Source organism: Mixophyes fleayi, chromosome 2, assembly GCF_038048845.1.
Source record: "Mixophyes fleayi isolate aMixFle1 chromosome 2, aMixFle1.hap1, whole genome shotgun sequence".
Lineage (NCBI taxonomy): Eukaryota > Metazoa > Chordata > Amphibia > Anura > Limnodynastidae > Mixophyes > Mixophyes fleayi.
This window is the reverse complement of record NC_134403.1, coordinates 21,912,976-21,940,701: the sequence shown is the minus strand read 5'-3', so window position 1 is coordinate 21,940,701 and position 27,726 is coordinate 21,912,976. Positions and strand designations below refer to the sequence as shown.

The following is a 27,726-nucleotide window of genomic DNA, read 5'->3' as shown; positions in this document are numbered from 1 at the left end:
CAAGTATGACTTTGCGTGCATGGCCAAAAGTCACAATACTGAGCATGTGTTTCTCCATTGTTGTAAAGATGCAAGTACGTTCGTCCAACAGACGGGCAAAAAGCTAGTTGCAGCGTTTCAAGGTTTTACTTAGGCTCCGGGATGGTTTTCGGGAAGGGGCAAGGTTAGATACATTTTCCAGGATTGCCGTGTCCTGGGCTTTCTCAGCTGTGCTCTGGAACCTGCATCTGGGTAGTGCCCAGCTCAGGGTTTTCTAGACTGGCCTTCAGGGTGCTCTAACAGTGCAGGTTTTCCATATCTCCTTGCTGGATCCACAAGTGGTATAATTATTCCACTTGTGACCTGCACTATTAGGGCTCCCTGAGGACTGGATTTGGATAACTCTGGTTCAGCTGTGCTGACGTCTCACCAAGAGGGTGCTCGCTGGCACTGGACTATAACTATTTAACCTGTACCAGTTTGATTTCTCCCAGCAGGGCATCATCAATTGTGTCCGTTTCATGACAAACCCTAGAAGCATTGTCTGTGTTGTCAGCCTTCTGTTTAGGAGAATTGGATTGAAGCACGTAGCATGTGGAATTCAGTCTGTGTCCTTTCACCTACAGCCTGATGTGTCCCATGAAGACAAGACTCTGCAACTTCCTTACACACTTCCAAAAAGTTTCTCAAGTTATGTGGCTGGGGGGGTTTGTGTTATTTTACGTCTCCAAATTGTTACAAAGGTTAATATAATTGTAATAGAAACTAGCTCATCGCAAATCATATACTAATACCTTGCTGTGATACTGTGCTACTCTATCGGGTCTATTTATCAAAGGGGCGAAAGAGCCCTATATGTCCACGGAAACAAAGAGAGGACTACACATGAAGAGTTCACCGCCAGACTGTCGTATTTACATGTGTTACATGGGGATCTCTGCGCATATAAACGTGTGTTTCCGCATCAAATGCTCCTGGATGGTAAAAAATAGCCACTTGAATCTCATTTATGTTTAAATGTCTTGTACCAAAAAAATATCTCATTAGGGTGCAGTACAAAGATCGGGAGTTTTATCCCGTAATGCTCGATTGTGCCCAGCTTCTGCCTTCAGAAAATACTACACTTTGTACACCCTAATGCCACTGCAATCGGGGTGCAAAGATCCATACACTTACAGTGCCTGAGTCATTAAGGAGAGCAAAGTATAAAAAAAAGGAGTAACTTTGCACCTGGGCAAAACCATGTTGCATTGGAGGGGGAAGTAAATTTAAAATGTGGGGAAAGATATATAGTTGTGGTAGGGCATGTCCTAGATCAACTTTAAGTTTCAGTGTAAAAATAAAGCTATCGAGTGTTTGTGTGCTAGATGAAAGCACAGCCAGTATTTAACTAATGTGCAAAATAATTAACTAATTCCACCCCTTGCATTGTAACATGGTTTGTCCAGTAGAAAACTTATTCCTTTTTTTGCTTTGCTTACCTTAATGTCTCAGACTCACAGTGTGGACAGGAGCGTATGTACAAATTTGGTGCTTGTGGTCACAAAACAGCATAAGCTCTGGCACTGCTAGCGTGGATTATCACACGTTTGCAAATGTTCCTCACTGTATTTACACAACGCCCTTCTGGAAACGCCATAAAACTGCGATATCTAGGCTCACTCGTGACTTGTTTTTAAGTACAGGGAAATGCCTATTGATTTAATGTATTGATCCCTTGGCACGCTGCGGGCTATCCACAGATGTATACAAATAGTTTAACCCATTTAATGCTAGAAAATATCTTTCGTGAGTAGGGAGCAAAAAACAACATTGTTTAGTGAACTCTTCAGCTCCCACTAAGATATCCCATTAATTTTTTATTTCTGAAAAATATATTGTAAAACTATAGTATGACTATGATCAATATGTTTTTTTTATAAGGATTTCTGAATAAGTCTTTAAAGCAGCAATCCCATGAAACAAATTAGTTTTTTTTAAGAAAAAAATCACTGTGACAGGATATGAGAAGAGTATTTTTAATAATCATTTTCCTTGGTTTGTTTCTTCAGGCTGCTTTTAATGATTGCTAATTCTGCACAGTGTAATATGACAACCATGGCAACCACAGTCACATGGCACATGTTGTAGTGAGCAGAGAAGCTTACCATTAAAGACACTCCTCCAGAAAGATTTTCAAAAGGAGTCATTTTCCTTAGCTGTCCTCTTACAAATCATTATCATATACATGCTTATAAGATGCTTAACTTGCTTGCTTTAATGAACAAAAAAACCTACGTGGGATTGTTGCTTTAATCATTTTAGACAACAATACATGGGTCCCTATATGTTAAATACTGACTTACAATATATAAATGGAGTAAACTCCACTAGAATCTGAGCTTGTTCTTTAACATTTTACTTTTCGTCATATAGTTTGCAGTTCATATTTGACCATATAATGTACAAGCATGTACTGGTTTATAGCCATGAATATATAATTCTGCATATAGATAACCTTGACTTACATAACCACTTTTAACTTAATTGTATTTAACTATTTTTCCCAAGTGTGTGTAGGACCCGGAGGTTTGAGTTTAACCGCAACCATGAATGGCCCCCAGGCGCTATATATCTGATCGAGACGTCCGTCACACCATCACCATCATTCCCTCTAGACATAGCCCTTGGATGGACCTTTTACATAACCACGATCCCCTCGGGTCCTTGGTGGCAATATTGCCATACCATCCTTATCACCCTGCCACGTACCAACCACCTTATCCACTCCATGGTGAACCCCTGTAATCATATACCAAAGCAAATTTCCTTCAGATGCACCCCATCACTGTTAGAAAGGCATCCACCCCCACCTTCCAACTAATTTCCATAACCACCATGGTCCTGTTACAGGCCAAACATTTTCCCATTGTTATTCTGACACAGACTTTCCTGAGATCTGGTGTATCACCAGCATATCTTGGCCATCATCTCTGACCATCCATCCCAAGCCCTCCCCCTTCATTCATTTACCTTCAACCTCTTAGGCTTCCTAGATGAAAATACAGTTAATACATCCTGAAATACTATGAGCATTGTGTGTGATTCCAGCTCCTCTTAATGATATACCTTTGCAATGTCTTTCGATGGGAGTTGTCCTGAAAGATGGCAGCTGGTAACTGGAGATCAGTAAGGATCAGAAGGCCAAAAGCACGTTGAAAATGCTGATTGTGACTTCTCACACTGACTGTTTAGCACGGTGGCTCAGTGGTTAGCGTTTCGGACTCACAGCGCTGTCGTCATGAGTTCGATTCCTGACCACGGCCTTATCTGTTTGACGTTTGTATCTTCTACCCGTGTTTCCTCCTACACTCCAAAAAACATGGTAGGCTAAATGGCTGCTGAGATAAATATCTCTTATGTGTGGTAGGGAATTTAGACTGTAAGGGACTGAAGTGAATGAGAAATATTCTCTGTACAGCGTTGCGGAATTGTTTCTAAAGAAATAAATAAAAAACGTGTGCAAATACACCAGTTTTTATGGGTAATGCAGTGGATTTTCAAGCCAAGGCTGCTACCAAGGTGTTCCTCTTTTACTGACTTAATCTGGTCAGAGGTGCAGAAACCCCAACCTTGCCCCTGTACTTTTATTTCAGCGCATGTTAAATTTTTCGGGTTACATCCCTGAGATCGCCTTTCTAAGTGTATTCAACCAACGTAATGAAAACTTCACCTACGTCATTTCAAGAAAAGTGAAAATTCAAAATCAACAGCGTAAACCCCCTGCAATATGGACAACTGCTGATCAGATCTTGTAGAGATCCCCGTCCCATGAACAGACTTGTAAAAGAATGTAGGACAATAGATGAGGGAAATTCCCTGTAGCCACTGGTGAAATACCTCTAGAATCAGGAATTTTCTCCATCGCTAGCAGATTTTCAATCTTTAGCTAAAAATTTAGTTTTGTCATGTTTAAAACATTCCATCCACCGCACCCTGTGTCATAGGACACAGTTTATGTAACACAACCCATCTATCTAGATATCTCTTATAGTTCCCAGAATAAACAATTATTTTATTGAAAGCCAGCAGTCAGGTGGTTAAAAGTGGTGAATCAGAGCAGTCTATATTCAGCTTCATGAAGGGTAAAATACTGTCTAAAGAACAACTTTTACTATAATAAATAATGTATGCAAAAAAATAAAGGTATTTTTGACAGTTACATCCAAGCCCTCAGGTACTTGGTTCTTTTAGGTTAAATGCCGGATTTTTCTGGGTGTGAACAATTAACTAACAATTTTGTACCGCGCGCGAAAAATGCGTGTGTGCGGACCTAGACTTGTGATACAAATAACTTAGTAGACCCAAGGATAGTTAAATCTTTTAAAGATACTCAGTACCACTGGTGTAGAATTGGGCGCATTTGTGCTCTGAGCACACGCAGGAAAAGACACATGCATCACAAACCGCAATTATGTGCATCTGTTCAGTCGCACACCGCGTTGTGTGACACTGGGAAAGGAGGAGGTGTGTGCAGCAGGACCAATCAGAATACGCAGTCACACACCCCTCGCCGTTTTAAGCATACTTGCCCACTCTCCTGGATTGTCCGGGAGACTCCCGAAATCCGGGTAGGTCTCCCGGACTTCTGAGAGTATACGGCATTCTCCCGCGTCTGTCCACTTCATAGTGAATTGGGCAACATTTGGAGCCAACATGATGCGATTCTCAGGGAATCGCATCATTTTGGACACACATTCCTCCCCCCATTGTAAAATGACTTGTTTGCGTCATTTCGTTGAGTGGGCGGGGCAAATGAACCGATTTGCTAAGTCACGCCCCTCTTGTGGGTGAGGTCAGAGGTTAAAGAAAGCCTTTAGAAGACAAATACTTTAGATTAAATGCATCATAAGACAACGACAGAATCTACTCTGCAATTTTTTGTTTTTTCATGATAAAGTCATATAGACGGTGCACAATTCATAAACTGATTTAGATCGATCTTTGGTTTGACAAATTAATTTCTTAGAAGTTTTTAGTTTTAAGAAAACAATAATACATACAGTACAATAACGTTGCACAAACTATTTTCAGAGGTCGTGACAATCCTACAGTGTCACGAAAGGCGATTTCTTCCTTCTGATGTAATTAGCAGGATTCTACAAAGAAAAAAAAGCTATGCACTTGGTAAAAAATTTAAGAGGACATGTACAAGGTAATTAGTCATCTAACAGTGGAATATACTCCTTCTGGATGCAGGTTTTATGATAGAACATACAGAAGACAATTAGGAAACATTCGCGTAAAAAAAAAGGGTTTCAACTATCTATGGCTTTCAAACTAAATATTGATTTTCTCTCTGTATAGGGAAGACACACTTGATGATGACATGATTTTAATAATAAAACAGAATTGTTCAAATGCAACAGGAAAAGATTGAGAGGGTAGAGATACACATGGAGCAAGATTCATGTCTAAACGCAACTTTGCCTTTTAAAAAAATAAAGTGCACGTAACACGTGTATACTTTCGACCAAATTTAAATCTCAACGTATCTTAAGATATGATTCCATTTGAAGGTGTAAGTACGCTCTGCTAAAAGGTACTTGCCGTACGTGGACAGACAGAACACACTGCATTATAAACACATGCATACAATACATACAATTAAAGGTCACATCAGCGTATAAAATGTTTTGATCAAGAAATAAAATACCAACTGTTACCAGTATAATAATTTATATAAATATTAAATTTCAAACCTAAATATATTTTTCTTACATTAATGACATAAAGATGCTTTCAATGCATACTGTACATGCAATGTATTTATATAGCCTATGTTAGGTGCGTACAGTTATTCTGTGATAGCCAGTGGCACGCCTATGTGTAACGTTTAAATCAAAGACTATTGCGGCAGTCATCACTATCAGTCGGCACTTACACCTGCCGTGTAGCGGGTGGAAATGATGCGGATGACACCAGGCGACCTTGCAAGAATCCCAGGACTTGAATCTGCCGTCGGAATTCCCTTTCTGTACAATGGCCTATAGTCCATTGGGGGTAAGGTCCGTATTTGGCATACACAGAGCTATTTCACGCAAGATAACGCTACGTAACGGGACTTGCGTCCGAACGTGAGTCAGGCCCATGGTCGGTGAACCGGCATAGGCAACACTTGTGTCAGTCGTGGGCGACCAAGAATACTTCCAATAAACACTGTTCAGGAAAAGCTATCAATAGGCGGAACAGTGATTTGTAACGTGTTGCATCTACATAAGTTCAAATGGGTTACCTGGGGTTAATAGGCTCAGCCTGAATGCTTATGTTCAAATCTAAATCCCAGTGTATATAGTTAGTTTATATTATTTACAGATAATTCACAAGAACACTCTGCTGCTGAACCAGTGCATCTGCGCATGTCATTTCACGTACTCTTTCAATAAATATCACTTATAAATTCTAGATAATAGGAACAGATTAAATAGGGGGGTTATATCTGCGCAAATACCCAGTGTAAATAGGTGATGGCTGCCAAAGAACGGAGACAATGTAAAGGGGGGGAGACCCCAAGTTTACTTGGGGTTATTTTAGAATAGGAACAGATTGTTAGAGCAAACATCTATCATGCAGAAAAGGAGGGATTTTATCGTGCTGTTTGCAGTTCTTAAAATAGGGACAATTTCAGTGAGGAATCATTAAATCCCGGCTCTGTCTCTGGAAGTTAGGCTGATTTGGCAGCTGTAAGTGTATCTATAAGTTATTATAAGGAGCACTAATAAACAATTCAATAAGGAAGAGACTACGAGGGACTGTGTGAGAAAAGACAGGGATAATTATTAAATATAACTTAGTATATTTTAGGCATGGTGCTCTGAGGGGCATATTTAACAAATCACGGTAGTGCACTATTGTGCACTTACCGTGGAATTAAAGTCCCGATGTGCCCTCCGCAAATTTATTAAAGGTGCATCGCAGCAGATATCATGGATATCTGCTGCTTTGCACTCCTGATCGTTTTTGCGAGCAGTCACCATTCAAATTTTTTTTTTACGGAACTTGTCTTGATAATGTACGCCAGCTGAAGCTGGCGTACATCATCCGAATTGAAGAAATCCACTGTTGTCAGCTCTGCTCCGAAGAGCAGAGCTGGACAGCGCATGTGTGGAGGGAATCACATGATCCCTCCCTGTCACTCAGCGCGCTCTCTCTGCAACGATATCACAGAAACAGCAGTTTTTCGGAACTGCTGTTTCGGTGATCCCTTTTTAATAAATTTGAGAAATAGTTCAATCCTTATCCTTGCGATAAGGATTGATAACTATTTCTCACTTTTACCGATTAATGATAAATGTGCCCCTGAATTACTTAAACTCCCCCCTAAAAAAAAAGCCACCAGTCGAAAGCAATTCTGATAATAGATCACGTCGTGGTATAAATTTCAGAATGCCGCAGGTAGCGCTTTCACATAAGGCAAATTGCCTTTTACATTTGCAGATTCCTTTAAGAGGGCGGAAAGACTCCTGTTATTGTGTATGGTACAGTAGGGTTTCCTGGTAGAACATAAGGCATTACGAGTGTATCCAGGCAACAACTTAATAGTGAGATCATTCTCTGCTAAAGAATAATTATAAAGTATGATCATTATACAGAGAGGTATAATAAGGACCTTCATAAAAGAACACTTTCATCCTCTCCTAGGATAATGGTTTTAGTTTTTTATAATATATCTGTAAATATGACATACATGGTGGCATTGTGTAACTCTTTCACCACCAGCGGGATGTAAAAGCCATTGTGGTCGTCCGAATGTAATTTTACGTTGAGTTTCCCCTGATAATGCGGATTTGTATAGAGGAGAAATGTTAATATTATATTGGGATCTTTTATACAGAATACTTGGCACTCGAGATTCTTGGTTGTTTTTTGTTTCCAAAATTTAGAATGCCATGCATAAAATTTGCTGAGAAATATTTTAAAATATTTAAAAAACAAAACAATATAAGTGAAAACAAAAAGTGTGGAGCTGCCATTACAGATGTGGCCCGATTAGGTAGTTCATTTAATGTCCTTTAAATCATGTCATGGCAGAAATGCGATTGCACTGATGCACTTTTTACATACTTATTGATAGGAAGTTGCCAATCTGGCACTAATAACTCTAATCACTCTGTTATATTCGGTCTGAAAAAATGTAGTTTTACTTTTATGAATAACTACGTGTCTCTTGATTTTAATTGCTTTATCTCATTATTGATTGATTCATTGTATTACTTTTAAGAAGGGGAAGGAGGAACGTGTTTTTGTTTTGTTTTTAAATAGGTTGCGTAATTTATCTTTCACTTTGACCAGCGACGGAGATCTCGCTTGGAACATGATAACTGTATTGCTTGAGGTCTCGCTCTGTGCTGATAATGGAGAGAAGCGTTTTATATTTCATTATATTCCGGCGTTGGTGTGAATCTTGGAGTGGTGGAGACCCCCTCCATTTCATTCACTGAGCAGCGTCCTGGTATTCACAATAGGTGATGACCTTGGCTGAACAACCGCAGTAAACATCTATGAGGTTCGGAGGAGGGAGGGATCTTTGGCACTGGTTAGAAATGATGGCTATCCCCTCATTAGATAACTATGCACAAGTCCACAGAGGGGGATGGTGCAGGTAGGATTAGAGAAATTGAAGGGTTGTCCTGTGTTGAGAATTTTTTTTGGGCTTGTACATGCCCACCTACAACTTTTACTAAATACACTGCTTCCTTCTGTGATTTTCAAACATACCTTTATATCACCAGGTAAAGTTGTTTATTCTTGTTGCCATGGCTACAGTACAGCTCTTCTGCGCTCTCTACATTGGACACAACGGTGACCAGAGATTAGATTTGCGTTCTAACCCAGCCAACATAAATGTTGTATGACATCGTCATCATGAAATGAAATGTATGACATTGTCATCATCGTCAACAATTCATAAACTTGCTCTCGGCTTAAGGACACCCAAAGTTACTCCTAAAAGGACTAAACAAAGATACCTGTAACTCAAAATAGACCGCATCTTAAAGGGGCGTGGCTAACATGCATCTGTACACCTGACATTACCTGAAGACAGGACCATGGTTGGTGACATTACCTGAAGACAGGACCATGGTTGGTGACATTACCTGAAGACAGGACCATGGTTGGTGACATTACCTGAAGACAGGACCATGGTTGGGGACATTACCTGAAGACAGGACCATGGTTGGTGACATTACCTGAAGACAGGACCATGGTTGGTGACATTACCTGAAGACAGGACCATGGTTGGGGACATTACCTGAAGACAGGACCATGGTTGGTGACATTACCTGAAGACAGGACCATGGTTGGGGACATTACCTGAAGACAGGACCATGGTTGGTGACATTACCTGAAGACAGGACCATGGTTGGGGACATTACCTGAAGACAGGACCATGGTTGGTGACATTACCTGAAGACAGGACCATGGTTGGGGACATTACCTGAAGACAGGACCATGGTTGGTGACATTACCTGAAGACAGGACCATGGTTGGTGACATTACCTGAAGACAGGACCATGGTTGGTGCATTGCCAACCATGGTCCTGCAAGGGCATTGCACCCATAGCTCTTCAAAAGTGGATTAGCAGACCCAACTTTACAATTTGTATTAATAATGAACTGTCACCAATGTAAAAGACACTTTTTTGGACTTCCAATCAGCTAAACCAAATTCAAACTGCTGTGGCAACATTAAAATGCTCCCTGATCTCCTTCTGGGTCCCCTGCTTCATCTCCGCACTGGCAGTGCCAGTCCACTATCTAATTCTGGGTAGACACTACTGAAAATTTCTCCTGATTGTGATATTGTTAAAGATTTTACCAACAACTGAAAGTCCCGGCCAGCATGCTGATTCAGTTTTACACGTTTTACCTTCAGATCTGTGCTCGTCATCTGTCGTAACCATCGGCTGAATAGATGGTGACTCTGTAAACAGTATAGAGATCTGCCTACACTGCTGGTCATGAGTGCTTACACACTTCATATTTTGCCCGACATCGTTCCATCATTTATAGAGATTTTGAGTCCCGTTATAAAATCAAATCAGACGATACAATGTGCTTTGGAAAGATAAAACATGATCGTTGGAACATCCACACTGATGTGATATCGGAGCTAACGGTCGTTTGTCGTATGATTTGCACGATAATCGGGTGAAAAACCTGTAATGTGCACCCAGCCTAAGGCTTTGGCCAAGGACCATTAGACCTAGCGGCTACAGCTTCCAGGCAAAGTGTTATGGTAATGATTCACCATAGTGCGGCTCTACCCATAGTAATAGCACAGTGTCATAGCTTTGTGCCTCTATTAATCTATCCTAATGTCTTCCAGAACTGGAAGGGGTGAAGAGCAAGAAGACATTACCAAAGTGTAGGGATCCCATCATAAACTAAATACCAGGGCACCATTGTGACCTGAAATACAGTCTATAAAAAACCACCCCATGCTCTCTTTTGAGTTTCAAATAAGATAAAACAGTTATCAATTTATATCCACTTGTTCTTAATTCAGATGCATCGAGATTAGAAATTATGGGAACATTACTTTTGTGAGTTATTCACTTAAGATGGAAAAAAGGGACTGTCCTAGGACACCTAGGAGGCCAATAGTGACTGGCTGGTATAGAGTGTGATGGGGACACAGGTTGGTGAATGGTGTGATGGGGACACAGGTTGGTGAATGGTGTGATGGGGACACAGGTTGGTGAATGGTGTGATGGGGACACAGGTTGGTGAATGGTGTGATGGGGACACAGGTTGGTGAATGATGTTATGGGGACACATGTTGGTGAATGATGTTATGGGGACACAGGTTGCTGACTGATGTGATGGGGACACAGGTTGATGAATGTTGTGATGGGGCACAGGGTGGTGAATGGTGAGATGAGGACACAGGCTGGTGAATGGTGTGATGCGGACACAGGTTGGTGAATGGTGTGATGGGGCACAGGTTGGTGAATGATGTGATGGGGACACAGGTTGGTGAACGGTGTGATGGGGACACAGGTTGGTGAACGGTGTGATGGGGACACAGGTTGGTGAATGGTGTGATTGGGCACAGGTTGGTGAATGGTGTGATGGGGCACAGGTTGGTGAATGATGTGATGGGGACACAGGTTGGTGAACGGTGTGATGGGGACACAGGTTGCTGAATGATGTGATGGGGACACAGGTTGATGAATGTTGTGATGGGGCACAGGGTGGTGAATGGTGAGATGAGGACACAGGCTGGTGAATGGTGTGATGCGGACACAGGTTGGTGAATGGTGTGATGGGGCACAGGTTGGTGAATGATGTGATGGGGACACAGGTTGGTGAATGGTGTGATGGGGACACAGGCTGGTGAATGGTATGATGCGGACACAGGGTGGTGAATGGTGTGATGGGGACACAGGTTGGTGAATGGTGTGATGGGGACACAGGCTGGTGAATGGTGTGATGGGGACACAGGTTGGTGAATGGTGTGATGGGGCACAGGGTGGTGAATGGTGAGATGGGGACACAGGTTGGTGAATGATGTGATGGGGACACAGATTGGTGAACGGTGTGATGGGGACACAGGTTGGTGAATGATGTGATGGGGACACAGGTTGGTGAATGGTGTGATGGGGACACAGGCTGGTGAATAGTATGATGCGGACACAGGGTGGTGAATGGTGTGATGGGGACACAGGTTGGTGAACGGTGAGATGGGGCACAGGTTGGTGAACGGTGTGATGGGGACACAGGTTGGTGAACGGTGTGATGGGGACACAAGTTGGTGAACGATGTGATGCGGACACAGGTTGGTGAATGGTGTGATGGGGACACAGGTTGGTGAATGGTGTGATGGGGCACAGGTTGGTGAATGATGTGATGGGGACACAGGTTGGTGAATGGTGTGATGGGGACACAGGTTGGTGAATGATGTGATGGGGACACAGGTTGGTGAATGATGTGATGGGGACACAGGTTGGTGAATGGTGTGATGGGGACACAGGCTAGTGAATGGTGTGATGGGGCACAGGATGTTGAGATGGGGACACAGGCTGGTGAATGATGTTATGGGGACACATGTTGGTGAATGATGTTATGGGGACACATGCTGCTGAATGATGTGATGGGGACATAGGTTGGTGAATGTTGTGATGGGGCACAGGGTGGTGAATGGTGAGATGGGGACACAGGCTGGTGAATGGTGTGATGCGGACACAGGTTGGTGAATGGTGTGATGGGGACACAGGTTGGTGAATGGTGTGATGGGGCACAGGGTGGTGAATGGTGAGATGGGGACACAGGCTGGTGAATGGTGTGATGCGGACACAGGTTGGTGAATGGTGTGATGGGGACACAGGCTGGTGAACGGTGTGATGGGGACACAGGTTGGTGAATGGTGTGATGGGGACACAGGCTGGTGAATGGTGTGATGGGGACACAGGTTGGTGAATGGTGTGATGGGGCACAGGGTGGTGAATGGTGAGATGGGGACACAGGTTGGTGAATGATGTGATGGGGACACAGATTGGTGAACGGTGTGATGGGGACACAGGTTGGTGAACGGTGTGATGGGGACACAGGTTGGTGAATGGTGTGATGGGGCACAGGATGGTGAGATGGGGACACAGGCTGGTGAATGGTATGATGCGGACACAGGGTGGTGAATGATGTGATGGGGACACAGGTTGGTGAATGGTGTGATGGGGACACAGGCTGGTGAATGGTATGATGCGGACACAGGGTGGTGAATGGTGTGATGGGGACACAGGTTGGTGAATGGTGTGATGGGGACACAGGCTGGTGAATGGTGTGATGGGGACACAGGTTGGTGAATGGTGTGATGGGGCACAGGGTGGTGAATGGTGAGATGGGGACACAGGTTGGTGAATGATGTGATGGGGACACAGATTGGTGAACGGTGTGATGGGGACACAGGTTGGTGAATGATGTGATGGGGACACAGGTTGGTGAATGGTGTGATGGGGACACAGGCTGGTGAATAGTATGATGCGGACACAGGGTGGTGAATGGTGTGATGGGGACACAGGTTGGTGAACGGTGAGATGGGGCACAGGTTGGTGAACGGTGTGATGGGGACACAGGTTGGTGAACGGTGTGATGGGGACACAAGTTGGTGAACGATGTGATGCGGACACAGGTTGGTGAATGGTGTGATGGGGACACAGGTTGGTGAATGGTGTGATGGGGCACAGGTTGGTGAATGATGTGATGGGGACACAGGTTGGTGAATGGTGTGATGGGGACACAGGTTGGTGAATGATGTGATGGGGACACAGGTTGGTGAATGATGTGATGGGGACACAGGTTGGTGAATGGTGTGATGGGGACACAGGCTAGTGAATGGTGTGATGGGGCACAGGATGTTGAGATGGGGACACAGGCTGGTGAATGATGTTATGGGGACACATGTTGGTGAATGATGTTATGGGGACACATGCTGCTGAATGATGTGATGGGGACATAGGTTGGTGAATGTTGTGATGGGGCACAGGGTGGTGAATGGTGAGATGGGGACACAGGCTGGTGAATGGTGTGATGCGGACACAGGTTGGTGAATGGTGTGATGGGGACACAGGTTGGTGAATGGTGTGATGGGGCACAGGGTGGTGAATGGTGAGATGGGGACACAGGCTGGTGAATGGTGTGATGCGGACACAGGTTGGTGAATGGTGTGATGGGGACACAGGCTGGTGAACGGTGTGATGGGGACACAGGTTGGTGAATGGTGTGATGGGGACACAGGCTGGTGAATGGTGTGATGGGGACACAGGTTGGTGAATGGTGTGATGGGGCACAGGGTGGTGAATGGTGAGATGGGGACACAGGTTGGTGAATGATGTGATGGGGACACAGATTGGTGAACGGTGTGATGGGGACACAGGTTGGTGAACGGTGTGATGGGGACACAGGTTGGTGAATGGTGTGATGGGGCACAGGATGGTGAGATGGGGACACAGGCTGGTGAATGGTATGATGCGGACACATGTTGGTGAATGGTGTGATGGGGACACAGGTTGGTGAATGGTGTGATGGGGACACAGGTTGGTGAATGGTGTGATGGGGACACAGGTTGGTGAATGATGTTATGGGGACACATGTTGGTGAATGATGTTATGGGGACACAGGCTGCTGAATGATGTGATGGGGACACAGGTTGGTGAATGTTGTGATGGGGCACAGGGTGGTGAATGGTGAGATGGGGACACAGGCTGGTGAATGGTGTGATGCGGACACAGGTTGGTGAATGGTGTGATGGGGCACAGGTTGGTGAATGATGTGATGGGGACACAGGTTGGTGAACGGTGTGATGGGGACACAGGTTGGTGAACGGTGTGATGGGCACACAGGTTGGTGAATGGTGTGATGGGGCACAGGATGGTGAGATGGGGACACAGGCTGGTGAATGGTATGATGCGGACACAGGTTGGTGAATGGTGTGATGGGGACACAGGTTGGTGAATGGTGTGATGGGGACACAGGTTGGTGAATGATGTTATGGGGACACATGTTGGTGAATGATGTTATGGGGACACAGGCTGGTGAATGGTGTGATGCGGACACAGGTTGGTGAATGGTGTGATGGGGCACAGGTTGGTGAATGATGTGATGGGGACACAGGTTGGTGAACGGTGTGATGGGGACACAGGTTGGTGAACGGTGTGATGGGCACACAGGTTGGTGAATGGTGTGATGGGGCACAGGATGGTGAGATGGGGACACAGGCTGGTGAATGGTATGATGCGGACACAGGTTGGTGAATGGTGTGATGGGGACACAGGTTGGTGAATGGTGTGATGGGGACACAGGTTGGTGAATGGTGTGATGGGGACACAGGTTGGTGAATGATGTTATGGGGACACAGGTTGGTGAATGATGTTATGGGGACACATGTTGGTGAATGATGTTATGGGGACACAGGCTGCTGAATGATGTGATGGGGACACAGGTTGGTGAATGTTGTGATGGGGCACAGGGTGGTGAATGGTGAGATGGGGACACAGGCTGGTGAATGGTGTGATGCGGACACAGGTTGGTGAATGGTGTGATGGGGCACAGGTTGGTGAATGATGTGATGGGGACACAGGTTGGTGAATGGTGTGATGGGGACACAGGTTGGTGAATGGTGTGATGGGGACACAGGCTGGTGAACGGTGTGATGGGGACACAGGCAGGTGAATGGTGAGATGGGGACACAGGCTGGTGAATGGTGAGATGGGGACACAGGTTGGTGAATGGTGTGATGGGGACACAGGTTGGTGAATGTTGAGATGGGGACACAGGTTGGTGAATGTTGAGATGGGGACACAGGTTGGTGAATGGTGTGATGGGGCACAGATTGGTGAATGGTGTGATGGGGACACAGGGTGGTGAATGGTGTGATGGGGACACAGGGTGGTGAATGGTGTGATGGGGACACAGGGTGGTGAATGGTGTGATGGGGACACAGGTTGGTGAATGGTGAGATGGGGACCCTTTCTTTTTTTAAATAAACCCTGTCTATTATGCAACTTTAACCCCTAAAAATAACCCTACAAAACTGAACTTTAATCTAATTCTGGTGATCAAGGTGGGAACAAAAGCCATTTACAGGCAGATGTGAGTTCTCCCGAATTTTGAGGTTCCCTCACATGAGACTCTACAGTTCTACTAGATGGATGGAAACGGTGTTATATTAAAATAAAATTGGAAAAAGTTATACTTTTACTAAGCAAAAATAACAGTCTAGCCCTAGCGTGTCACTATCCCATACTGTATGGGAGAAAGACAATATTATAAAATATTACATGTACTTCCTGAATGTGGCTTTCGTCAATTGTAATAAACTGTAATACCACAGGCATAATCTGCGTGCTGTATCTGCTGCTAAATGAAATAGTTTAGCAATTACGGGAAGTTATTTATACCCTGAAACACTTTGCACTGTAAAATGCCTCATTGATTCATTTGCGGAGACATCAGATGCTTCACCTCCCAGCTGGGAACGCAGAACACTACACATCCCAATTTAGGAGTTTAGTTATTATAGATGTGCTCTGCTCCAAGCTTGTCTGTATCATTTGCCTTCCAGCTCCGTCGTAATCAGCTCTGGGCGAGAGAGATGGAGGAATTAACTGATTGTCTTGAGGACTGTAGGATTGTGGATATGTACAGTAAACAGAAATCTCTACCCCCTATAAAAAAATAATTAATGTTTGTACAGCCTGAAAGTAAAATAAATAAAATTGTTAAATCTTCCTAAGAAAGGACATTTATTTATTTTGAGTTGTGTTCACTAAAACAACATTAAGAGCTAGATTTACTAAACTGCGGGTTTGAAAAAGTGGAGATGTTGCCTATAGCAACCAATCAGATTGTAGCTGTCATTTATTTAGTGCATTCTACAAAATGACAGCTAGAATCTGATTGGTTGCCATAGGCAACATCTCCACTCTTTTTCAAACCCGCAGTTTAGTAAATATACCCCAAAAAGTTCAAGTGAGCAATTATTCATAGCAGCCAATCAAACTTCTACCTTCATTGTCTAACTTGATTGCTCATTTTGTGTTGTTGGTTGCTATACTTTATTAGTAAGTCACCCCAGTGTTGGAATCCACCCATTCATATAGAATATCTCTGTTACCTAGAAGACTGCACTCAGGGTCGAGATCTATTCAACTTCAATACAGTGTACATCCTCTACATCCGTTAAACAGCTTTTTAAGCATGGCAGCATTCAACAAACTCGTATATCAGATAGCATGCTGGACATATTTAACTAACATACATAATTCTCCTATTTCACGTATTTCATTTACCTCCCATTGTGCCCTCAAATTCTTCCCTCCTTCTTTTGGTACTTTATATTTTTCCCTTATATGATCTTATATTCTGCTTGTAAGAGATTATCTGGTTCCTGAATATAATTATATTTACCCTGCAGATAATCGTTCATTTATAAGGTAACTCCGGCCATAATGAAAGCAAAATCACCACCAAATGTCAGTCTTGCCCATTTTCAGTTATTTTACTTTTTTTGTCCATTTCAAGAGGTTGTTTGGATATAGCTTAAGCTACAACAGTTTAATTTTTTGTTATTTTTTTTTACAGTCACTATATCGATGGTCAAAAAACAAAAGGGTTTGTCAGTCTCGGTTGTGTGACCTTTGTTATATTTGGGGCATGGTCAAATTTTGACCCATTTTTTTCGCTGGCGTGCCAATGTTGTGCCACACATACAGGGACTGATGAAGAGTTGATGTGATGACAGTTTTTTCTGCACTGTGCACGCATGCAGAGTTGCACAGATTTGACACTTGCGCCTCCTTAATGCAGGAGCGGTGAAATGGTGCAGGGATGGAACAGTCTAACATAGGCTTCTGATTGGTTGGTTGCGAAGTCACCTCTGAAGCTGAGAGGTGCTTTCTGCATTGATCATGCATATATTATGGGATTTTGTAGGTGTATTTTAAACAATGTTTTCACAACTTTCATTCATGCATGAGAAAGAATATTATATCTGCTTTATCCAAGCCTAATAGTGAATGTGGTTTTTGCCATCAAAACAGATGTTATCAATTTCTTGCACTTATGATCTGCTTGTGTGTATGTGAGTGTATGTAAGCCTAACGTAACTCTGGCGTACATGGTACAGGAATGTGTGTATAGGAAGCACAGAATATATATATATAGAACAATACAAAATAGATATAACAAAGCTCCCAAGATTTTACATAAGAGAATTTAATAATAAAAGAATTAAGATACATAAAACCGACTATCCATCCATCTCTAATCGAGGAATAGTGGTGTATTCAGGTATTGACAATACAGCTGTATATCCGATACATATCATATCCATGTACACATTTTACAAATAATTGATTTGTCCAACATAATATATTCCTGCTCAAAGATGATCTCCTGAGTGGGAAGAAAATCAAATATGGATCAGCCGGCCTTGCTGGTTAACATATTGTTAATTTCAATGGACGACTGGGTATATAATATCAAGGTTTAACAGCAGAATAATTGGGACTATTTGTTAAATAAACAATCTGTTGCAGCTCTATCAGATGTCAAAATGAGTGTTCCAATGTCGCCTTATTACTAAGCACGATAGCAGTTTCCATCCCACAAACTGAAAGGTCTTCGCTAAGTCCTCGGACGTCTCCCAATCCTCACTGCCGCTTTCACACTCGATTTTAAAGATTTTTCTGCCTCTTCCCACCCTCGTTCCGCCCGAGAAGTTGTAGACAGTCGGAAGTGCCATGTGCATGCAGACATGAATTGCGTCCACTTTCCTGGGCGTGCGCAGAGCTATTTCACGCATTATATGGCACGCAAATGGACTGTTGTTCGAAGGTGAATCAGGCCCACAGTGTATTATTCATACATGCCAACTCTCCCGGAATGTCCAGGAGACTCCCGAATTTCGGGTAGGTCTCCGGGACTCCCGGGAGAGCAGGCAAGTATCCCGCATACGGCAACTTGCTGTCAAAATGACGCGATTTGCGGTGAATCGCGTCATTTTGGCCCCACCCTTGTGGCAAAAACGTCATTTTGTCGAGGGATGGGCCACCCCGCGCTCCACCCCTACCGCCCTCCAACCATGCCCCCCTGCCCGGGATCTCCTGGAATGAGGTTTTAAAAGGTTGGCAAGTATGGTATTATTTTTCCCAGTGACCACTAGGAAGGCATTGATTGCCCATGTGTGATAAATGTACATAGTGCCCATACTCTACAGCAAATACAGATATAGACAGTCCCTGTTATAACAGCTTTGTTTGGCTACGTATAACAAGCACATAGTCCACCAAACAAAAATGTCTCTGCACACGGCCAAGCTTTAAAGAAACTTTTGATATCCAACAATTTCCTTGGAGAAAGCTCGCAGAAAAATTGCTAGTTTTGAACAAATGTGTCATATTTTTTTTTTAGTAATACAGATGACATCTATATGACAGTTCTGCTTGTTATATGGGAAACAAGACAAGAGAAATTACAGAGAGATAATAGACATTTATTGTTAGGTATGACATGATGTCTTTATCTCTCTCTGTCACTAACATAGCTTGGGACAAAAGGGGGGATTTCTCTTTCTGAAGCATTCTACGCGTTGTTACACAGAACATAAGTTTACTAGAGAATATATCCAGATCTCTGTGTTCACTGAGCTAAAATATGTACTTACTGCTGTTATTGTCCTCTCTGAGGAACCACAGCCGAGAAATCAACCCCACCCCCTCCCAACATAGATAAAAAAGGGTTAGTCTACCCCGAGCCCTAGTGGGCCTTAAACAGGAGCCTAGGTGGCCTAATCGATGGTCCGAGCTACGTGCTCATGTCAAAAAATAGGCCCCTTTACCTCTAGATATGGCAGCTCCCTCTGCTGAGTTTGTAGAATTATTGGAAGTCAGTTCATTATATCAGTGTCACTTTCACATGTATAATAGATCTTACCAACATTCCAAAACATTTTCTAGGGGCAATTTGTTGCTGAGCCGGCGCAGCCGCGCAGGCTACGTGCGATATTGGCGCAGATGACAGTGGAACGCTACAATCTCCATCATGTCATGTAGACTGAACATGATAATAGTGTACTTGTCTGTATTGCAAATTTTCCATTTCAATTAGTGTTAACTTCTAAAGTCTAGAGAATAGAAATAGATGATAAGAATTCCATTTAACATGCAAAAAGAAATACATTTTATTGTACAATTCAGTACTAAAAAACAGGGACACATCCAAGGGCATATCTTTAAAGGACATCTAAACCGTGAAGTTAATATTTTCTGAAAATACACCGTTCGGTATTACCGTTTTTTTGGCAGCTCTGTTACAAACTAAAGTGTTAACTCCTCACTCCATTACAGACAGCAGACCCCCCCTTCCCCATATCGTTAGTATATTGTCCTTTATACAGCATCTGAAACTGGTCAGAAAGCTCAGACTGAGTTGCTCTCACTTGCCCCGCCCCTGTGAATCAATCAACCAATCCACACTGTCCATTTCTGCAAAGCAAGTCTGCAAAGCTGTCAGTCACAGTCTGTCTTCTGTGTTAGAGAAGCTCCACCCTCCTCATGGAAACCTGCTGCAGAGGAGTAAATGAGAGAGCGGTGGACATAAAGTATAAACTCCCCAATTATTTTAATGTATATTATTCAGCCCCATAATTCACAGACTGTTATACATGTAAGTGGCTTTACTTCCCCTTAAAACCTGGGACTGTCATCTTGGCAGCTATGACCTTGCGTAGAGGTTATAAACAGATTAAAGGACAGAGAATATTCTTGGTGGACGTCAGCATTCTGTCAGACTGCGTTGTCAGCATGTCATATTGATGTACTGAAAGGTATCTCGCAAGCTATATCATGAACATATATTGAAGTGAGACAAGTCACACGAATATATGTGAACTATCCTGTAAAGTATACCTTCATAATTGGAGAGTAACAATGTCACTCCTGTAAAAATATAACGTATTTGAAGAGAGGTTATGTCACTACTGTCACATGACTCATTTTGAAAGTGTTCCGTAATGGAATATTTAACTATTCGTGAAAGTAGAACACATCTGGATGGGAAGACGGCTTCATACAAGCAATTTACTTTGTTTCACGTTTAATCCTGTATATTATTAGTAATATTGTAGCCTGCTATTCTGCATGTTACATTCATCAGATAAAGCAAATCCTTATGATTTCGTCATTTACCCAGTATTATTAGGTTCGATATCAACAGCATGGAAGCCTAATCTTAAGGGAGTAGAGGAAAGCCCTTAAAAAATATAGGAGAATAATTAGCTAGATACCGGTTTTAATTCTTTAAAAAGGACCCTTTGCATTAACTCATGACAAGTATATAAAATTCACAAAAGGTGGACACTTCAAATGGGTTGGGTACTCTTTAACGGTGCGGAGAATTCCGACACCGAGGAGTACCACACTTAAATTCCAAATGTGGGGAAAAAACGTGGCTTGCGAGGACCAATCGCAAGCCACGATCCGCCCACCTCCCAGTTTTCAGCAAACCTGATCTCCCTCCTGTATAGGGTACAGAAGAGCCCCAGGAATAGCAGCCAGGTGGTAGGGTAGCTTTAAGACTTTACAGGGGAGATTCAATTCAGCACAAAGTATTTTCGGAACGTCCAGAGACACAGCGCGCCAATGTTATGGCAGGAATCTCCGCTCATCTTTAGAGGTGCGTAGAAAGATGAGTATAGATTCCTACCGTAATGACAGGCAATGTGCACAGCCAGACATCGTGGTGATGTCCACACGACACATCGCCAGCATTTGAATCTCCCCTTATATGTTAAATATGACACGGAGACTTTAATTGAAAAATTCTTCAGGAAACAAATCGATCTTCTTTCTTTGTTGTTCCTGAAGGTCGTCAGTTCTGAAGTTACCTAATTTCAGAGTATGTAGTTTCAGTTTTACTAAAACAGGACGTATGTGTTACAAATCCGGCCTCTGTCTTCCTATCACTTTCTTATTTCTAATTTAATTTTTTTTCTCTTCTTGAACCGGAAACCAATTCCCGACATGCGCAGAAGGACCCTGCAATGGGCTGGCTAGCGGTAAGACACATTTTACCGCTCCCAGCCAGTAGAGCCAGAGAGATTAAATCAATCTGTGTAAGCAGAACGCTCGCAAAACAGCCAATCACAAGCAGTTCACTAGTGCCGGAGACCTTCATCCTCATCATCCATTATTTGCTCATGTCCTTGACCACCCTCAGATGACATAGGTTTCACGTGGGGCTCCATAAATGTAGGGCAACACGGTGGCTGAGTGGTTTGTACTTCTCACAGCACTGGGGTCATGACTTCGATTCCCGACCATGGCCTTATCTGTGTGGAGTTTGTATGTTCTCCCCGTGTTTGCGTGGGTTTCCTCCGGGTGCTCCGGTTTCCTCCCACACTCCAAAAACATACTGGTAGGTTAATTGGCTGCTATCAAGTTAACCTTAGTCTCTATGTGTGTGTGTTTGGGAATTTAGACTGTAAGCTCCAGTGGGGCAGAGATTGATGTGAGTGACAGATATTGTACCCAATAAGGCATACCAATAGGACTAAAGACAGTAATATCAAAATATAATAACTTCTCAGTGTCAAAGCGCATAGATTATTCTTTAACCAATTTATAAACATATGTTGAGTACAATATAGAATGGGTATAACTTATCGCCAATAAAATCTATGAACCAGGAGTATGAATAAAAACACATTACCATCACAACTCAGTATTAAAGCTTAATTTAACTGGTAATCGAAGACATATATTATTTATAAAAACAATAAATTAAATTATATTTCAAACTAATCCCTCATACAGGATTTGATTGGTCACCTTGTGTATCCTAAACGGTCTACTAGCCATTGAGTCTGTAAGCCTACACTGTCAATCATAGGTCTCAAACAAAATCAGAATATATTAAAATGTATCCAAAATTGCAGTCATATAATATTATTAATTGCTTGGAGGGGGGTGATTGATTAGTGGCGCTATATAAATAGCTGTTGATGATGATGATGAGTCACCGGCCAAGGGCCCTTGCAGCAAACACCCTGAGTTGTACTTCTGACATCTAATACTGTTCCGTAACTGACGAAGCTGATAAAATATTGTTCTAGGAGTCTATTGTGTTCCCAGTGACGTCATTGGCTGAAAGTCTGGCGAAGGCTGTTGCCACGGTAACGTGACAAATACCCGGCATCTGTATTGTTAAATGATACAGGCTGGCTCTGTCCTCCATCACACTCATCAGAGGGACAGAGAAAAGCAAACTATTTACTTAGGAGACTAATTGAAATCAGATAGTTCATGGTTTTAACAAGGACAGTTATCAATGAGGAGTGTGACCTGGTTTATTAGATCAATTATGTACCATCAGGGCTACTAGGTAGATTGAGCAATATTAAAGCGTATCTGTCGCCTACACATTGTGCAGGTGGCCATTTTTATGCTACATCTATATTCCAGATAATGCAGCCTGTCAGTTCCATTGCAAGCAGTGACTTTATATTAAGTATCTTTATACAGTGATAAAAGACTTTAAGTTGTATATGGGATCATTCATAGGCAACCCTCGGGTGGGGGGAGTTCCTAGTGCCTAGAAACCCCCCTCCAAGCCTGGGGCACTGGATAATTGAGATGGCTGGACGCTGCCCCCACTTCACATGGCTCTGCTTGAAAAGGGAGAGCTGTGTGCACCTAACAGTAGTGCACGCAGCATTGCTCATGTATATTATGGGGATAGGAAGAGTTGGAGAGCAGCCAGGCACTATCTAAAATTATAGCTACGCCCCCATGCATGCTGGTCACGCCCACTGGTGGCGTAGTGTGGAAACCCCCCCTACAAATACTGCGTTTGCCCCTGTCATTCACCCCTTCCTGTGAAGTATAAGGATATTAGATATCACTGAAGAGTTCCATGACCATATAAATGTATCGTTTCACAGGCTGAGTCCATTTATACAGGGTGAAGAATGGCACGGTGACTGCTAAATGCAATATATATATATATATATATATATAGCTAATACAACGCAGCATTGAAAGTTCAGTAGCAAATAGCTACTCTCTATATTCTCTCCCGGGAATGGCGTGTCTGAGACGTCATCCATTCGCAAAGCTGCCTTGCTTAACACAAAGGAGCATACTTGCAAGTGAGGGAGGGCATATGCCACAATTAACATAATTTTGGTTCCACCTCCGCGCTGCGATCACGTCACCGATGCAGTGCGGAGCTGGGGCAAAATTAGGCAATTTGCTGTGAATTTTGTCATCAAGGCCCCCTGCCCTGCCCACTTCACTAGGAAGTGGAACGATGGTATACACTGCCAGAAATTCGGGTGTCCGACGGACACTTCCCGGGAGAGTAGACAATAACCCAAAGTAGAGAGGCCTGGAGCGAGTTTAGCTATGAATGATCGCTACTCGGGGCCAAAGGTCAATTCCACTTTCCTCTCTCTTCAGTTGAATATTTCTGGCCACCTAGGAGTGAACTGTTTACAGCAGTGGTTCCCAAACTGCGCCTAGTCTCCCTGGGGTGCCTTGGAGATCTCACAGGGGTGCCTCGGCCAGAGCCAGTGGTAAGCAAGGCGGGAGACTACTTGGTAATTATTTTGGCTTAGGGGTGCCTCGAAAAAAATTTGGAGACCCTAAGGGTGCCTTGAACTTAAAAAGTTTGGAATCCACTGGTTTACAGCATTACTGACCAATTATTCATATTAAACTCAGCTGCATATCATAACTCCCAATGTTTTATAAAGCAAAATTTGTACAAAATAATCCTCACTCCATGTTGCCTAAATCACGCCCATATCTACGTGACACTGTTAGTAATTTCCTTTATCCTAAGCAGTGACATGGATAAATCCTAGCTGAGATGGAGAATCTGATTAGAATGGAGACAGAGTGAATGTAGCTGACTATGGACACAATACTGTAAGCCTGATCTATTTGCAGTAATGCTGGAACTATCCAGACCAGCGCTGTACTAATATTGCACAGCAAATCTCACAGATGCAATTATTAGCTGCACTATCAGTGCTACAGTGTGACGTTGCTCAATTTGCTACGCAAGGAGACCTTTGTCCTGTTTACATGGAGGTATAAAGTTCCCCATGATTGTTACAACAACTCTGCTCGTTTGTTGGCCTTGTTGCAGAGGTTGGTGAGCAGACGATGCTGTGAACAGTGCAGAGAGTGATCCCATGCGTGTCTGATCCTGACTGTCTCTTCTCTGCTTGTGTCTTCCCAGCTGTGTAAATGAGTATGGAAGATTATGATTTCCTATTCAAGATTGTACTCATTGGAAATGCTGGTGTAGGAAAGACCTGTCTAGTGCGGAGGTTTACTCAGGTAAGAGGCATTTAACCTGATATTGACTTTACACTGATAACCCTCTGCGTTATTCCTTCTGACCCATGTGTAGAACTGAAAACAAATATTTGAGTATTTTTATTGCCAGTGTGATTTATGTATTGGCATAGTTGGGTTTTGTAATGAGAGAAAGGGAAGCTGTCACACTGCTGAATGTGACGGGATAGTGTCTTTGACAGTCTGTATGGGCTAGTAGTGGGACTGTCAGTCTTGTGTAACGTCTGGCTGAGGTAAATTTAATGGAGGGAAAAAATAATGAAGCAGAGAAGCAGTTAGTATTGTTCAAACAGACGAAATGAAAAAGTGTGAAGTACACTATCTATGTTACCCTCTGGCATGGATGGCGCAGAGTCGTAATTTTTAAAATTTTAGTGCCTAGGGCGAGAGAGAAAAATGCCGCCCCCATAGCAATCAATTTTACCTAAATGAACCTAATATACTCATAAACTGCGACCCCCCCCCCCCTTCATCGTTGCGTCCTGGGCGGTCGCTCTTACCGCACAGCCCTAGTTACAGCCCTGGAATGACGTTTGTCCTAACATGGCCACTGTACATATTATCATCTTTGATGACTAGTGATATCAGAGGTTAACAAAGATAAGGATATCTTTCACAGCTCATTATACAAGTAGTCATATTATGTATTATAGACATAACTGAAAGCAGAAGAAACTGGACAGAATCCTGTACTTGAAAACATTTAAAGGTCGCCTAATTTTGTCTGTCTTGCTTCTCTTTTTTTCAGGGTCTCTTCCCACCGGGCCAGGGGGCCACCATCGGGGTAGATTTTATGATTAAAACTGTGGAAATAAAGGGTGAAAAAATAAAGGTGAGATGATGATGATAATGATTAATCAGTATTTTTAAAGTGCCAACATTTCATTGCGCTGTATACATTTTAAGGGGGGATGTAGACAACACATACATACAGAAACTATATAAAAAGACGATGATGAATATGATAACGTACAATTTAAAGGAAAAGTGAGACCTAAGTTGTGGAGAAGAGTTGATAGAACTGATGAATAGAAAGTTGGACTTAGATTGTTCCCCGATCCTGAAACTTTTACTCCTCCTTCATGCGATCTCCCTGTTTCCTGTACATGATTATATACAATATTACTGTTTATTTAATTTCTATAGCTTTGCTTTTCCACTGCACTGTTATGGGAATTGAAAGCAGTTTTTATTTTCCTCTGCCTGTCATTCACCCCCTGACCTTAAAGACAATCAGCCAAATAGAGTGATTGTTGGGAATTTTATGACCTGGGGAATTTTGTGTTGCGTGTGTTTGTAATATGTACAGTGCTTAAGGTCCTAGTACCTGCTACACTGATTGCTAACACAGGGAGTCAGAAGTGTAGGATCTTATATGTCTTCTCATACAAACAAACTGATGATGCGTTCGTTCACAAAAATGACTGAACCCCTGATCGAACTGTTACTGATTAGTGAATGATTGGAGAATGATTTGCTGATTACTTTATACACCTCATTTAAAGAGAGAAATGACAATGAAATATAACATTTTAAAAAAGGTTAATAAAATACAGTAATAATGATAACTGTGCATAAATTACCCTATCTGTGTTTGCAGTATGATTTAGGCCTTTCACTCAGTGTATCCACAGCAGACCTTTGCAGCATAAACAAAAGTGATAAGACATTAAAATCGGAGGGAGAAAAGTGACAGAGATAACATCGGTAGCTCTGTAACGCAGGGACAGCTATTCCAACAACGCAACTGTAAAAGTAGCAGTGCTTAGCAGACATGGGCCGTTGGGCAGATTGTGTCTTGCTGTGTCTTATCTTTTCATCAAAGCCGAGTTGGTGTGACGGTTTGTGTTTTTACAGTGTCGCTATTATTTAAGGATTGAGTTTTGTTGAGCAGTTCACAACAAATCTCAGCGTTTTCCGGTAGACTGGTTGAATCGTATTGTGACTCTGATTATAAATCTTTTGACATATGGAAAGGAATCAGCCGCCAATGAAGCTGGGTGTGTTTTTTTTACACCTCTCTGTCCTTCTTCCTCTGTAGCTCCAGATATGGGACACTGCCGGGCAAGAGAGGTTTCGTTCCATCACCCAGAGCTATTACCGCAGTGCCAACGCGTTGATTTTAACCTACGACATAACCTGCGAGGAATCTTTCCGCTGCCTTCCGGAGTGGCTGAGGGAGATAGAACAATACGCTAATAACGAGGTCATCACGGTGCTTGTGGGTAAGTCTCTGTTCTTTGCGCCACGTACTGCCAGCACCAGGGATCTGCCAGTAGTTTATAATGAGATCATGAACATGTAGGACACCATATGGTATTAGGTAGAATAGAAAATGTTACAAAATTACCTCTGAATGTAATACGCTTGGACAGGTGGGATTGAGTCGCTGTTAAGAGAGACGTGTTTGGCTAGGGTCAGAGGACCTGATGTATGGGTTATCTCTATGGTGGCCTTGATGGACAGACCTCACCTATGCCAGAGGGTTACAAAGATAATATTCTTAAGCATGAGCGTGACATTTTACCACTGACACCATCATTTTTAATATGGAACACTAAATATATGTTGTACCATCTAATTTTTTTAAAAGAAATCCATTTGAGCTGATCCCCTTAATTGGAGTCGTCTTGACTTTGAGGTTTTTATGGACCAAACAGCGTGTCATTAAATAACGGCTCTCGGGTGCTAGAATGTTCAGAACTGGGTACACACTGGGCTAGAACACCCCGTAGCCAATCAGAGCATTAGAATTGTAACAGCAGCACGGAATTTTTCAGCTCAGCCAGATCCTGCTTGTAGGCAAGATGGACCTTGGAGGGCCAACACGTTGCCAATGTTCTTG

The 27,726-nt window shown here is 42.9% G+C and overlaps 1 protein-coding gene across 3 annotated transcripts in view; it reads left to right on the top strand.

Moving 5' to 3' along the window:
* Positions 1–27,726, top strand: part of RAB30 (RAB30, member RAS oncogene family) — a 101,550-nt gene that overhangs the window by 65,628 nt on the left and 8,196 nt on the right. For 2 of the 3 annotated variants that reach the window (XM_075198633.1, XM_075198635.1), the window contains exons 2-4: positions 24,763–24,863; positions 25,630–25,713; positions 26,923–27,106. In XM_075198633.1, coding sequence (XP_075054734.1) covers positions 24,771–24,863; positions 25,630–25,713; positions 26,923–27,106 — 361 coding nt within the window. In that variant the 5' untranslated portion in view covers positions 24,763–24,770. Of the gene's footprint in view, positions 1–24,637; positions 24,864–25,629; positions 25,714–26,922; positions 27,107–27,726 lie in introns of those variants that run through there. The other variant, XM_075198634.1, reaches the window with a different exon arrangement.